Source organism: Rattus rattus, chromosome 1 (assembly GCF_011064425.1).
Source record: "Rattus rattus isolate New Zealand chromosome 1, Rrattus_CSIRO_v1, whole genome shotgun sequence".
Taxonomy (NCBI): Eukaryota; Metazoa; Chordata; class Mammalia; order Rodentia; family Muridae; genus Rattus; species Rattus rattus.
In genome coordinates, this window is record NC_046154.1 from 77,361,288 (window position 1) to 77,377,865 (window position 16,578).

Sequence of the window (16,578 nt, forward strand, 5' to 3'; positions counted from 1 at the left end):
AAGGCAAAACTAGATGATGCATTTAATACAGTGCCTAAAATTATAGTGTCATTGCTATATTATCAGTTAACATTTACAGTGTTTTCATTCTGAACATTGATATGAGCATAGTTCTCACACACGCAGAGGAAGAGAGGGCTGTGCACTATATTGAAGTTACCGAGCACCTTCATTACCAATGAATTCCTCGTCTTAAACATGGAGCTTTTTGCAGTACTCATGTTTCAGTTGATCATCCTCAGTGTATGGAACGTTTGAACTTACTTCTGGACATTTTATTACACCGAATCCTATTTTGAAGGACTTTAGGTAGAAATAGTCCCCAAATACCTGTACTACTTAAAATTTTACAATTTACCTAGCTTTTTAATGTGCTTTTATCTTTATATAGTTATATGATGATGAGTGATTTTAACATTCTTTTGTTTTTATTTAAATATAATAAACATAATTAGTATTTGTACAAAATAAGAGATGCTTAGACAATAGACATTTTACTATATTAAAAACCTTTTTATTAGTTAATATTAAAAACGTTTAGTGCATCAGTCTGAAGTGGTAATTTCAATACAGCTTGGGTGTGTCTAGTGGCAGGATGCTAGCAAAAATATCTGCTGTTTGGGATATTTAATAATGAGCAGACAACCATGTGAAATTACTGTATGAAGTCATCCAGGTCGCACATTGACATCTTCTATATTTTTTAAATTAAACAAACAAGTAGTTATTTTTTTCTTAGTATAAAAAATAGATGAGTCACCCTACATTCATAATTTTTCTTCTGTCTTAATGTTTGGTCTGCAAAAGATTAAAGGTTGTTGCCATTTTTCTTTTTCTCTGAAGTAACTATATTGTTTTTTCATTCTTAAACAGGGGTTACTACATTATAATTGTGCCTTTGAAGAAGTCTCGTGGGAAATTCATCAAGCCCTGGGAGAGCCCTGATGAAATGGAGTTAGATGAGGTAACTGTGTCTTTGTTGTCTGTCGTCTTTCTATGGAACCCTCTTAGCACTTTATTAAGGTCTCAGCTATGGTGTGTCTGGAAAACTGAGCGAATCAGGAAAGGGGGCTTACTTTACTCTAGGAATTCTAACAAAGATCCTTCTGTTTTAATTAAAAGATTACAATCTGTTTTATCTGCATTGTCCTTATTCTTTTGCTACCTACCCATTGTAACCATGATGCAGAAGTGTGGAAGGTGATGGATGTTGCTACTCTTAATGGAATTCTAGAGGCCTTAGTTTGGCAGTTGCCAAGGGGCTTTCCTAAGGGGAATGTTCTTTATAGCACATTACATTTCACCTGCTATAGGGTCTTTATCACATTTTCATTGAATTCTACTCACTCCCAAACATTTAGTTGCCTTAATCTATGCTCTGTAACTTTTCAGAAACCAAAGTTCATGTGAGTGCTGGGGGATAAAAAACAAAATTCTGAGGAAAGAAGGGAATGTAATATAAAATGCAGCATGCACTGAAGAGTTTGACAGACTCCAGAGTCTTAGGACTACACGATTTGAGTGCTGCTTCTTTGTAAAATGGTCTGGTTTTATGTGTATGGGTGTTTTTCTGTGTGTGTGTGTGTGTGCTTATGTATTGTGTGTGAGTTCATGGTCCCTGTGGAGATCAGAAGAGGGTACTGGGTCTCCTGGGACTAGGCTTACAGATGGCTGTTAGTCCCCACGTGATGCTGGGAAGGAAGCCTATGTCCTCTGTCAGAGCAACAAGTGCTCTTAACTGCTGAGCTATCTCTCTTGCCTCATTTGTACATTTTAAAAGTAACTGTTACATACTTCAGTATTGTGAAAAAACAGATACAGTGCATTTACCAGGATTTCAGACATGGTCATAGCCACCGACAAAGGCTGGGAGTCACCGTTGAAATACTACAGAGACTTCTTTTTATACACATGTTGTAAGTTTATAAGTCCCTCCAACATCAAGATACATGAAGTTTTAATTTATGTGGTTCCTTTACAACATGGCCCATAGCTCATAATAATCATATTATTTCTGTATATTCTTTCTACCTCAGATTAGTACAAAATGGACCAAGGGCAATGATTCATTCCCTGACTACATTACAAGGAATTGTTGATGTTTTTGTAATGTCACTGGACAAAGGTGGTGTGTTCCGATAAAGGGGGATTTGGGGTTGGGCTTGCATCCCTTGGCAGATGTACGCCATCTTTACAAGTATGCCGCATCCTTACCTACCTATTTGGTGAGTTAAATCCGTTCAGGCACTGAAGGATAGACAAGTTCAAGGTCAGGACTCTGCTTGTGTCACTAGTGATTAGGTGACATGACTGCAGTATATGACACATTTCAGTAATGTGGTCACACAGCTTAGTTGTCAGTTTGCTTTCTGTCAGTTATGATGCTAGAGAAAAAGGATCTTTTCTCTAAGCAGTTAACCCCATGTCAGTCTATAGTTCATAGCTGAGTTATAATATTGTCATTTCCACATTTTTGTTGAAATTGGATTTTTAAATGCAAAGATAACTTGGAGAATCTATAAATAGTTCTACCTATTTAAAACAAGTTTTCAAAGCAGTGAGATCCAAGCCAAAAGGGACATCAAATGCTTTCAATAATGTGCCTTTCTTAGATGTAAAGCCGTTTGATAGGAGGGAATAGAAAGCGATTCTCTTTTACAGCCAGGTTTTAACCTCCAGAATGCACAGTAATGCTAATGGATTAAAATATAGAGTTATGTGACATTGAACTTTCTTGCAATTAAATTCCACAGGTCTGTGCTACTGATTCCCATAACAAAGGGTCATTTTAATCATCCTTTGAGTTGTGGTGCATTAATCTGTATAATAGCTTGATAAAGAACATTTTATTAATTCACAACTTTTGGGTCAGGATGGGTTGTTTCCCACTTTTCTTACTGATATAATTGAGACCACATTGCAGAATTAATGGTGGAAGAAATAAGATATGCATTGACTGGAAAATGAAAATTATTTCTGATAAAGAACTAAAGCCCTTGATATAACTTCTGGAATTATATCTAATATATTTTGTGACTGTTGTGGAGGGGAACAGATGAGAGTTGGCTGTAGCCCTTTCTGCTACCTCAGCCTGTTTCTGACCCCTGCAGATAGGACTTGTTTTTTACCTGGTATGGATGACAAAACCTTTTAGTAATTTTATTTTGGATTTGGTACTGCTAGGTTTGATGAAGCAATGTGCTTTGCTTAATTTTGACTAAGTCCTTTTTTCAGTAAGGCCTGTAATTAATTAATTTACATTGTTGAAAATACATCAAGTAGAATGATGGCCTGGGGAGATATCCACATGTATGCCTCACATCTAGGCCCATACAAGATTTTTAAAAAGACTTTTTAAGTGAGTTACTCTCAAAATTATATTCTGAGATCATTTTTGGGGTCTGGGCTATTATCTGAATGATAAATTCATAGACTAGAATTCCTGCTTTCAAGGTCAAACTGAGCAGAACAGGCCTTGATAGTTGTAATGAATTTTGGGCAGAATGACTCCCCAATGTTCATTGCATTTATTTCAGGGCAAGTGAGGTAATGTGCCAAAGCTTTTCATGGCTCTATTCTTCAAAGCATTGTCATAAAGTAATGAGGTCATATGTGGCTATAATTTTAGCATTGTGGCTAACTTTGCTATCATTTAAACTTACTTACGCCATTTAAAGTTTAGCATGAGAAGCATCCTAAAGGATACTCTTTGGAGACAGGGTCCTGCTCCACATTTAACTTTAGCCAATGACTGCAGTGGACCTAAAGAACACCAAAATGTTCTAACACTTAATCCCAAAGTACTTACTTTATGTTTTCTAAATAAACCCTGCTATATTGTGCTCCTCAGGATGATATTGATGAACAATGACAGCTGCCTATATCTGAAATGCGAATAGGACCAAGGTAGGGTTTGATCAGTGAAGTAGAAGCAAGGATATAGTCACATAAACAACTGATGGTAAATGTTTTTGATTGACCAACTTCAAAAGACTATTCATAACATTTGTAGTGCTTTTTCCCCAGGGTTATGTAGACTATCACATACTGAACAGTGACAATCACCTTTCTAGTCACCTTTCAAGTATGATATACTAAGTATTTGGCATCAGAATTTTATAATTTCCATGTTGAAAAATCCAGGAAAAGGAAAGATGATATTCATTTATGTTAATGAAAGCAGATACACAAAAATTACCTACAAGGTAGCTGAATAAAAATGATTCAAATGATCAGCATTTAAACGTGGCATTGGATTTCTTGATTTGTGTGAAAATTAGGTTATGTGAAAACTAGGTGGAAAAATCTATCATATGCATCTCTCCTATGGATGGTTTAAAATTTTTGTTACCCAGCAAGTCTATTCATACAGGGAACCATTCTATCATGCCCAGTTTGCTCCCAAAGAATTGGATGTAATTGTGATCTATTTTACATGGTTATTGTGTGGAACCAATTTGTGATCCCTGGAAAAGTGTCTGGTACCCAATAAGTACTTACTAAAGATATCATCATCATTATATGCAAACTTATATGTAACAACAAAAGATAAATTTCTGTTCTTTCATCTGAGAAGTTGAAGCGTAATTGAGTGGCCCTCCAGGATGTCTACATAGATACATAAACACTAGAATTTCGATCCACATTTGCCAAACAGAGCATGTCTAAACCTCTGAACTTCTATAAATGCCTTAAATCTCATATAATTTTAGTTGTAGCAATAAGATCAAATATCACAGATATTTTTAGAGCATGATAAATTAAATATTATTGATACATGTCCTAGGAACAAATTATTACATAGCCAGAAGCCCGTCTTTCACATTATTAGAGTTTGAGTCAGCTGTGCACATTTGTGACTCTTGATGTAAAACACACTGTATTGCCTTTGGTTGCAGACAGAGCCATTTGAGTTTACAGAAGGCCAATAATCATTTCCTTGAGAGTCTTGACTTGATTGTGTGAGCAATTTTTGCTTTGACTTTTCAGATTTTTAATTTATGAGTATGAGTGTTTGCTTGCGTGTGTCGCTCTTCACCAAATTCATACTGGTATCCACAGGGGCAAAAAGAGGGTGTAGGATCCTGTGGAACTGGATGTATAAATGTATGTAAGCCATTCTTTGGATTCTGGGAGTTAAACCTAAGTCTACTGTAAGAACAGGTAGAATGCTCAACTGTAAAAACCCTCTATTTCTCCAGCTATTACTAGCATTTCTTTGTACAAAGTAAATTTAACCAGTTTCATTTTATTGTATCGTTTCCAGCACAAAAAGCAAGTAAAATAGTTTTGCTGCCCAATCTGCCTAAAGTCCTTTAACTTTGTTTACCAGGATAAAGGTCGCGTTTGCCCTCAGGTAGACAGCAGTTTCTCCTCAGACACATGCCCCTTTCTTCACAGACATTTAAACAAAGTTCTTTCCAAAAAGCCACTAAAAATTGAACATTTTTTCTCAAAAGTCATCCAAGACAAATAGAGGCTACTTCTCAATCAGACTCTATAAAATAACATTGCACTGTATTGAAATCAATTCTCATATCATTAATGAGATTTTCTTCCAAGGAAAGACAATGACAAGCAATAAATTATTTAAACATTAATTTTAGCTTTTCTTTTTCCTTAGAAATATAAGAAGTGTGTGTGTGTGTGTGTGTGTCTGTGTGTGTGTGTGTTTTTTAAGAATAAATTTTGAAATTTATTCTTACCCACCCTACTGACCATGTCACCTCTCTAAATATTTATTCTTCAGAGCTAGATTCAAGGCAAAGTTAACTCAGTGGTTAAAAGAAAAGTCAAGGATTAAAAAAATCAAATTCGAAACTGGTTAATGGAAGAGGTAAGCTGAGGCAGACATGGAAATGAGTGACGACTTCTTAGAATCAGCAAATCAGTGATTCATTAGGTTCCATGTCTGCAGACTTTAGAGAAGGTTCATCAAATAAACCATCCCATAATAAAATGGTGGCATCTTCTATAAAAAAAAATATCATCTTTTAGCATTTAGATGGCTTTGACTGGTTAGTAATTGTGTCATGTATCTCCCATGAGGCTAGCATTAATCTGTGCTTCTTCCTTAAACAGGATACAATGTCGTATTGGCCTTTTAAAGAATTCTATTACTGTAGGAAATTACGTGGGCTTCCAGTGAAGGTCTAATGGCCTGGGTTTATACACTGGCCCTTGCAAATCAGTTTAGCATCTTAGCTAAGAAGCAAGTGTTTGAAAATCACAGCAGAGAGTCTGTTGAGGTGACGTGCTGCAGGAAAGGTGAACAAACTGTATCAGGTTCTTCCCAGTGCTGGATTAATTTCTCCTCTAAGACATCAAGAAGTTGGTTGTTTATGTTTCTTTTTTTTTCTGTTTGTCATTTTTCCCTTAAGCTGCTTAAGGAGATATCTAGAAAACGCAGAAGCATCCGTTATGGGAGAGAAGTTGAATTAAAGCCATATATTGCTGCACACTTTGATGTCCTTCCCACTGAGTTTACCCTGGGGGATGACAAACATTATGGTGGATTTACAAACAAACAACTCCAAAGTGGACAAGAATATGTCTTCTTTGTGTTAGCAGTGATGGACCATGCAGAGTCTGTAAGTTAATTATGATGGCCCCTTTCCTGCTCCTATCCATTTTTTTACCACTGTGCATGTTTCTTTGGTGATGTGCCTGCATATACCCAAGTATTTCTCACAAGCTGTCATCGATTGAAGTATAACATTGAGCTGCTTGTCCTTCCAGCATTACTAAGCATTCTGCATGATACTACATTATAAATAAAATGGCATCTCAGAAGAAGGAATTCCCATGTGAAGTACCAGATTGATAGAGCATAGTTCTTCAGACATTTTTGTGTACACACAGTGTAGCATTCCCTCCACAATCTCTAAGACTTCTCTCTCTTTTTTGTTTAAACTGATTTGCATTTTAAAATACTATTTTAAAGTTACATGATCCTGGAGACATTAGCTCATATGGTTTAGTAGGAAACAGAAAGCTCTGTCATTCAAATAGCATGTTTGGAAACATGGTCTAGGCTAGTTATTTAGTTATTTAATGTACTCTCCTGTGACTGGGAGTACACAGTGCTTCTATCCAGCTTCACCAGACAGGGAGAAGTGAGTACCACCAGCTTCTTCGATTACAGAAAGTATGAGTGACTTTATCAGTGAAAATCCCAGAAAGCTACAGAATAATTCAGTGAGAGTGAGAATTCCTAACGTAGTCTAAATAATGAGTTGTCTTGTTTTATATAATTCATCTACCTACTATGTCATTTTATGCTTCAGTTGCTTTGAAAGCTTTAAATAAAAGGAAAAGGGGGGAGAAACAATAGAGTGGAAAGAAAGTAGATGTTTAAAGTGGCAGTTCACATTAACATTTAATAGATATAAGCCTAACTGTGTCCTAATCAAGGTTTAAATCTGACAGGTTTGACAAGTGAGTTGAGCTGCTCTCTTTATAAGAGAATCCCACAATTTATGAAAGGTCTCTGTATCAGCTGTTCTTCTGTATGGCAGGCCTTCTCTTCAGATGACTGGAGGAATTATCCCTTGGAAAAATCAGAACACAAAAGTAGCCTCATTTACCTTTAGGTGTAAATGTCATTTGATGTCCTTCCTGGAATTTCAATTTATCAAGATATTCTTTCAGGGGTTGGGGATTTAGCTCAGTGGTAGAGCACTTGCCTAGCAAGCTCAAGCCCCGGGGTTCAGTCCCCAGCTCCGAAAAAAAAAAAGAAAAGAAAAGAAAAGATATTCTTTCTTATCTAGTTGAATCTTTTAATGTATCAGGGGAATTGAATGTTAGAAATAATATTTTCTTTAAAAATAAAATACTTGAAAAAAGTTTCTTAACATAATTCTAGGAATAATTCAGATGATGCACTTAAAATGCTTAGGTAAACCACAGAATTTAGCAAAGACATCTCACCCAATCCTACAAAATGATGATGGTGCCTTCCTCAGGCACTGTGGAGTCTGCAGTCTCCTAAGAACTCCTATTCATGTCCAGATGCTTCCTCACTGATAAAGTCTGTGTCTCTCTTATTTTGTCACTATCTCAAATTGCCCTCTCATGTTCTGCTTTCTTGAAGAAAACTGACTCTGCTTTCTCCAATAGATATCAATTGCCAATAACTACTCATCTAGGGGTTGGACTTTGTTCCCCACGCAACACTACCATGCTGTCATTTTGTCTCCTTTGAGATTGCACAGGCCTTTCACTGCTGAGTTTACGTGTCTGGAAAACATTCTTTACTTTAGTCATCCACTATCTCTGAGTCTTTCAGTTTTTCATGGTAACCTCTGAGCCTTGAGGAGAGAGCATGTAATTGATATAGATGGGAAGTTCGGGCCAGTGTCTTGGACGCTGACCAGTTATGGGTCTTTATGTTAATCTCCTCCCAGTAGAGAAAGAAGTTTCACTGATGAGGGTTGAGAGATATACTAATTCATGAATACAAGGATGAGTTGTTAAGAATCAATTTAATACTGTGTTCATCTAGTGGAATAATAGTAGTAAGTTCTCTCCTAGGGCCTAAGGGCTCTCTCTCCCCATGATATTTTTGACCCCAACTATGATCCATTATATTAACAATATTGTCCTTATGTGTCATGTGCTCTTGTGCCAGCATTCACGTCAGAGAATATAGTTGTGTCCAGGTTGCAGTGGTATGGTCTATTTGGTGGCATCACATCTCTATGCCTGATTAGCAATAATAGCTATAATCTTTCCAATTCTTGGTTGGCATTTTGTAGACCCAAAATCACTGCTCTACTGTTTGTACCTCCTGCAACAATAAGCATTTTGTTAATCTGTTGCCTCCTATTAAGAAGATCAGAAGCTGGTTTTAAATGATATAATGGTTAATCTCTTCTATCATTTCTTTCCACTTAGCACATTCTACTTTCCATGAGGCCGGTATCATTTTATGCTTCTGCTTTCTTTTCATTTTAACATAGACCTCTTTCCCGACTTAAGTTAGAAATTCCCATGTGCTTTGGAAAGCCCATCTTTACATTTGCATTGTGATTCAACATTTTGATTTTGATCTCAACACCATATGATAAAGAATTTCAAATCACCTGCTTTGCTCACTTAAATCAATTGAAGATTAGCCAATGAAGTAGAAAAGATCCTACCAAAACAAACATATAAAGAATCAGGTTTCTTTGATATGTAAGCTCAATCCCCAGTTCTTTATGTAAATTATTATGTAATATATCCTATATTTGCAAATCATATATGTATGCACATATATACACATATATCCATGCTCCAAGACTTCCTCCTTCCTCTTTCTCTTGTTTCCAGTTACATCTCAGAACATTAAAGAAATAGACTGATTTTTCATGTGTTTGATATATAGAAAATCTTGAAAGTGTTTTTAACCTCTGTTCTGGGAAGTAAATAAAATAGGAAGCAATAGTAAAGTTGAGATACGCAGTGGAGCATGTTCTCTGCTAGTCTGTTGATCTTCTACTAAAATTCAAAATATGTGTCTTAAAGTACGTTTGTGAAAAATAGAGGTTAAAACTTAACTAAAATTGCTTACCTTGAACAAATTATATTCATTCATGTCTTAGAATTCTCAACCTCTTGAAAAAAATGAGATTTTTGATTGTTTTTTTGATTTTTACTTTATTCTGCAAAAATTTGCTTAAAAGTTTCTAAAATCAATGTACTGTGCTGGCCACTTTGAACAAATAAACACAAATAGCATATATATCCCAAATCTTTCAGGAATTTACTTTTATTTCAGAAAACAAAATATATGTACACAATCTTTAAGAACAAAATTTCGGGGTTGGGGATTTAGCTTAGTGGTAGAGCGCTTGCCTAACAAGCGCAAGGCCCTGGGTTCAGTCCCCAGCTCCGAAAAAAAAAAAAAAAAAACAAAAAAAAAAAAACAAAAAAAAAAAAAAAAACAAAAAAAAAAAGAACAAAATTTCATGAAGGTCATCAAACAAAAAATGAATGGCTAAATAAAATTGTTCTGTTCCTATCCAGTGTTTGTTAGGACTGAATTCTTCTAGTGTCAAGGCAGTGTTTAAGTAGGTCCTTGGAAAGTAGTTGTATTTTAGAAGCTAAATGTTACAGAATTTGCAAATATGTTAATTAGCAAGAATAGGAAGCAGCAACAAAACTCACGATGCTAGAATTGTTAAATATGGTAAGGATGTTTAAAACAAAAGTGATAAGGTTTCTGATAACCATGGTCAAGGTACCCAGATTTCCTAGAGGAATTACCATAAATCCTCTCAAAGGCTTTGCAGTTGCAAGTTAGGATGATAACTTCAGTAGCAGTTGTAATGAATAAAATGCAGGCTTTGGGTATGGACAAGAGAGAACTAATGAGGTTCTAAACTAAAATGGGTTATCTATGAGACCAACAATTTGACCTTAGGTTACTAATAAGTCAAACCTGTAGTCTCCTTTCACCGTAAAAGCTTAAGGAAGTGGGAGTCAAGACAAAGGGAAGGGAAGCTCTTCATTTAGACCTGAATGTCCAGGCAATTGAAAGTGAAGGTCTCTGTTATTCAAATGGTTAAAACCAGTTATCTCCTGACCTTATGAAGAACAAAAAGAACAGAACTGAAGAATGCTGGGCCAGAAAGTCAGAGGATGAGTTCAAAGGGCTTATGCAATTTGAAAGATTAGGAAGGAACTGGTGAAAAACAGAGTCAGGAAAGTCAGGAAGGGAGTTAGTTATTAAGTCTTGTTCAACTGAGGCAAGTCTAAATACTTAAAACCCAAGGACTGAAGAAAGACAATTAGATTTAGTAAGTGATAAAGTAACACTACAGGTCACAGTTAAGTGACAACAGATGCATAAGCTGAAGAAGGCACCTGCAGCCAGTGGGTGTAAATTGACCTATGCACTAAAAGAGTAAATCGCAGAACTTAAAACAGGGGAGTCAAGAAAATGCTTTATTTTAAACGGGACAAAATAGACTGAAATATGACATTACCGAAACAGAACCCATTCTTTATTGAGTAACTGAGTTTTGAAGTTATGTGATGGAGTTCCTCTTGGGGAAAGCATATGAACTTCTAATTGGTTGGCTGTCAAAACTTTAAATAGAAGCTACGAAGTCTCTCTAGGTTCGAATAATTTCTGTTTCCAAAAGCTGGGTAATCAATTTCATACACCTTGATTTCTAACTTAAATATTATCATTCTCTCTTGTAACTGTAGACTTAATGCCCTGAAAATGTAGAGTGCTGAGAAGGGCTGGTGTGTTCCAACACTGGTTTGTTTTCCTAGAGAAATGTTTGCCATTTCTGTGGGAAATCTCTGTAACTTCATGCCATGGATTGCCTCATGTCTAAGATCTCGGAACCACAGTGCTTCTGATTTCAGAGTCTTCCTGCTTACTCATTGGAATGTTTTCTTAGGTTTTTCACAGTCATAACTCAAAAAAATCTGTAAAATATTCTGAAATCAATCAAAATTTTTTTGATTTCAGATCACAGGGACTCAGTTTTTGGACTGGGAATATTCAATTCTACCACCTTTATTTTCACATAGCAATTATATCTTACTACAGTATAAATGTTCATTGAATGTTGTTTAATGCTTTTTTAAAAGTCTTTATTTTGACATCAATATAATTGTATCATTTTTTCATCTTCCTTTCAAACCTATATGTTCTCTGCTTGCTCTTTCTCAAATTCATGACCTCATTCCTTTCAGTGTTCTTGAGTGTGTGTGTTCCTAAACATATAAATATAAACTCCTCAGTCAGTATAATGTTACATGTATGAATATGTTTTCAGAGATGACCATTTGTTATAGGATGCCCATTTGGTATTGGATGACCAATTTGTTTGCTCTTTCCTAGAAAACACCATTTCCACTGCTCTCACCATGCCTTAGTTACTTTTAATACATTTTATAGAGTAGCATCCTTACAAGATTCCCCCCTTCTATGTTAACATGTCTATTGGTATCATTGTTGTTCATTAAGGTGTCATATTAGATAGCTATATTAGTACAATTTCATGAATGTAGCTTCTCTGCCATTCTAAGGGAACACAGGCATATAGTAAACTTCCTGTTCCCCTGGCTATTACACTAATGCTGCTCCCTCTCCAACAGTGGTCCCTGTGGTTTTAGGTGCAGGCATAGTGCTGCAGACGTCTCAGTTGAAACTGAGCTTGATAAGTCTCTATTTTGCTCTCATGTGTGCATGTGTGTGGGAGTTTTGTTTTGTTTTGCAATGCTGTTTCTCTCTTGTAAAGAGAAGTTTCTTTGACGGGGGGGGACAGGAGCTACATTTATCTGTAGATAATAGGATAAATATTCAGAGTGTAGTTAGGGATTATGTTGATCTCACAAAGTGACTGTTAGTAGAAACTCCTTCAGGATCTATGAAGTCCCTAGCTGCAGATGGTTTATTAGGTTTCCAGTACCAGGTGTGTTTCTCTCTCTATGAATAGGTCTTAAATCCAATTGGAGTGCTGTTAGTAACTACCAATGTATCTGTGCTGCTACTGCACCCTCAGAGGTACCATGTCATCTTGGTTGCTGTGATTCATAGATACCACAGCTAGGTATGACTATTGATTATTCCCTTCACTCAGAAGCTTCTGATACTATGAATATTACTCTTCAGGGACTAGAGGTTCAGGTCAGATCCAGCTCATGTATTCTGAGTCCCATGTCTTTAGTGCACGTGTCTTTATAAATTGGAACTTACCTTCCACCTCTGAGAGGCATCCAAGGGCAACAGCAGTAGCCTGTTCTGGGAACCTCTTGGATAACCATGAGCAAGAACTCAAAAGGCTTCTTGTGAGTGTTGTTGGGGTTTTTTTCTTAGACCAACTCTTGAAGAGAACGTTGTCAGCTCAGGTTTTGATGCTTGCTCATTGGTATTTTAGACTTCATGAAATTATATTTGTAAATTCCATGAATTAAGTACCTTTGAAGCCATTAACACCACTCAAAATGATTTTGTTTTATTTCTCATTTTCATCATTGTAAAATGTCCTTCATCTCACACTTGCTTGTTTTGTTTGCTTCCTTCTAACCCATCCCTCTTTTCCCAGTATTTCCCCAGTGGTATGACTTCATCAGCCTATCATCAAATATGTATATAATTTTTCCCTCATCTTAGTAATTAAGGTACCCTTCAGAAAGACATTATCTAACTAAAATGGACTCTGCTTATCCTCAGAAGATGTATGCAACCAGCCCGTACTCCGACCCTGTTGTGTCAATGGATCTGGATCCACAGCCAATCACAGATGAAGAAGAAGGCTTGATATGGGTCGTAGGTCCTGTCCTCGCGGTGGTGTTTATCATCTGTATTGTGATTGCTATTCTTCTTTATAAAAGGTAGGCCTGCTCTATATTTTAATTGTGACTTTGAGGACTACTTTGACCTAGTAGAATAAATTATTTTTCAGCAGTTGTGTGGTAGACTTTATACTTTGAAGACAGTCCACTTACTAATATTGGAAAATATGTTTTTGCCATACCTAAAACAAGCCGAGATGACCCAGCTAGTGGTATGGTTTTTATTGTAAGCATCCACTCTCTCAGCTCTCATCTCCTGTGATGCACTGTGATGACCAGTTTTCATGAGAATGAGATATTATTAGTACAACCTAAACCTTCTATGTAAGCTTTAATTTGGTTTTTAGCTGTTTAGATTTCATAATCTAATGTGCACCTGTTCTAAAATGTTTCCCTATAGTCATCTCTTATGGTTTAGCAAAATACAACTGAATGGTTAAGGACTTTTTGAAAAGAAAAGAAAAAGAGCTAGAGAGTGGAAATCCTCCCATTTTTTTTCTGAATCATATTCCAAATATTCACTGTTAAATTTACATCAATGTTCAAGAAGGGGTAATCGGAAAGTGCTGACTTCTATTTAAAACAAATTGTAATCACAGTTCTCATGTGTCACAATATCAACCTGATTAGCATCTTGTTATTTCTATCCTTATTCCTCTGTACTTATGTTCATAGAATAGGCTTGTTTTTTTCTTCATCATCTCTGACCCTTCTCCGAAGAACTTTCTAAGGATCTGTTCTATTTGATCCAATCTGGACAAAAAGTTGAAATGATTAAAGACAAAGCAAAGCTCATAATCATGATTCATTAAGTTGCATATTCTATCTTGGTGTTAGGAAGAAGGAGAAAAATATGCCTAGTTATCCATTCAGATCACTGCTAACATGAAATTCCTAAAGTTTTAGAATAATAGAGAATTAGTGGTCAATTACCAAATCTGCTGTTAGTTGATAATTTGAGCCTCCTCATACCAGTCCTTATCTTACCAATGTGCATCTTATGGAGACTGGAGTTGGTGCCCTTCCCTCTATGCGAGTTACAGATAGAAACCTTAGAGACAGAGCAGATTTTATAAAAATTCAAGTTAAACCCTGGGAGTAGTGGCAAACACCTTTAATTTCTGCACTTTGTAGGCAGAGGCAAGCAGATCTCTGTAGATTTATGGCCAGCCTGATCTACAATGCAAGTTCTAGGATAGCCAGAGAAACACTGTCTTGAAAAAAAGTCCAAATTAGACTTCTCATTGTTATCTGAATGATACTCCTTCAAATGGTCACATCCTACACTGGAATCTGGCCATAAAACAGTAACAATAAAACAACAACAAAAACATCAACAACAAAAAAAAAAACTGTTTCTAGCCCAGGTCATGTGACATTTCTGATATTCAAAATGAGAATGCATGAATCATTTTCAGGTCATGTTTTATTTTGATACGTGAGGCAATTAAGTAATCTTACTGTTTGTGTATGTTAATTATAAAAATGTATAAAATTAAGAACTATAACCTTGAAAAGTTTTTATAACTATAATTACATTTTCCTTGATTCATCTGCATATGCTTGAAAAGAATCAACCCATTTATAATTTTCCTTAATCCTGCAAAAGAAAGTATCTGATTTAGGTTTCATGACTCTGTTAAAAGAGTTGCATTTTCGCATGTGCACATGTGAGCATCGTCTAATGCGATTGTTGGAAAATGCAAACATCCTCGAATGCTAAGTATATTTAGCTAGCCATCTGAAGGCCATGGAGCAGTTCTAAAATAGAAATGCTTGCTTCAGCACTAAAAAACGTTCCTGACTTGAAATTTAAGTAGACCCAACAACGTTCTTCTTGATTATCATGAGGCAGCTCAAGAGGAAATCTGTACTCAATGAATGGTGTCTTTTATAGCTTAGATACTGAGCAAAGTTAATTATATAATGTGTACTTCACTCCCTCTTTTAGGTGCCTTTCAAGTTATATGTAGATCATTGATAATGACTCAAAAATGAAAGTACTGTTACTATTACTATAATTAAGAAAATATTAATATTTTACATCCTTATGCTAATAATGTTTAATGAACTCAATGGCATAAGCCAGTACTGGGCCACACTAATTTGATAATTATCTTTACCAGATATACCTGTGAAAGAGGCAATCTCCATGGATGGCTTGCCATATTAATAAGTTTATTTTCCACAGCAACTTGAGGCTCTGAGACTCTCTCTTAATAATTATATTGATGTGGGGAAAGGACACTAGTTGATGTTACTCTGTTAATTTGAATTGTTTTATTCTCTTAATTTTTATATCTAGAATACAGTGTTAACCAGTAACAAAATGATCACTGAAACTTTATAAGAGCTCTAAACCATTTACTGACTCTGAAGAATATTAAACTACAATTAGTAGATTTAAAGTATTATAAATACTTCTTACTAGGATTACTTTGCAAAGATTTTATAATTCATTCATGCAGTGACTCAACATATAAATTCAGAAATCAGATGCTAACAAGGCCTAGGAAAACACTGGGATATAAATCAGGAACCCTGTGGTCAAGGTCAACTTCTGCATCTGAAGGACTAGAAAGTTTGGCCAACATCCCAACCTTTATTATTTACAAAGAAAATAAATGAACTAGAAAAGTGAGCTTCTTAATAATACTATTCCATAATTTGAGAACATAAGGAAGTAATAGGAATGGTTTTATATTATTTCTACTTTATATATATATATATATATATATATATATGTGTGTGTCTAATTGTGATATATGGACCCAGCTTCCCATAACCCATCCACCACTGACAATTAAAATTCACCAGGCCACTCATTTCTTCCACATTCATCTACTCAGCACAGCTGCATATATAAACTTAGCAATTAGTTCTAATATAGACTCAAAATTATTTATATAGAAAGTAAATATTTTAAAATAAAATATTAACTTTATGCAAAAAATATCTCAAGAAAATAGTGGATTTTTCTGTGTCATGGTGTAAGAAAGAACCTGGAGAGTATGAGGCTAGAAAAACCCAAGGACTCCTATAACTAGTAGTGGTATCTTAGATATGCTAGCTTAGCCCATGAAGTAAGAAAATTCTCTCCTTGTTCTCTGTTGCTTATGTGTGTAAATCATGAGGTAGATCAGACAAAACAACTCATTTTTAGCTTTCCAGCTTTTCCTATAATCACCTGTTTTAGCACCAACTTAAATTTATTTCTAAATGATCATCAGTATATCATTAGACCATATTAACTCATAAAGAAATCTAAGTCAATACCCA

At 35.6% G+C, this 16,578-nt stretch overlaps 1 protein-coding gene across 45 annotated transcripts in view; it reads left to right on the top strand.

Annotated features, from left to right (window-relative positions):
* Positions 1-16,578, top strand: part of Ptprd (protein tyrosine phosphatase receptor type D) — a 379,195-nt gene that overhangs the window by 246,101 nt on the left and 116,516 nt on the right. For 38 of the 45 annotated variants that reach the window (XM_032902475.1, XM_032902538.1, XM_032902489.1 and 35 more), the window contains 3 exons: positions 874-964; positions 6,381-6,590; positions 13,178-13,338. In XM_032902475.1, coding sequence (XP_032758366.1) covers positions 874-964; positions 6,381-6,590; positions 13,178-13,338 — 462 coding nt within the window. The remainder of the gene's footprint in view (positions 1-873; positions 965-6,380; positions 6,591-13,177; positions 13,339-16,578) is intronic. The other 7 variants (XM_032902504.1, XM_032902511.1, XM_032902547.1 and 4 more) reach the window with 1 other exon arrangement.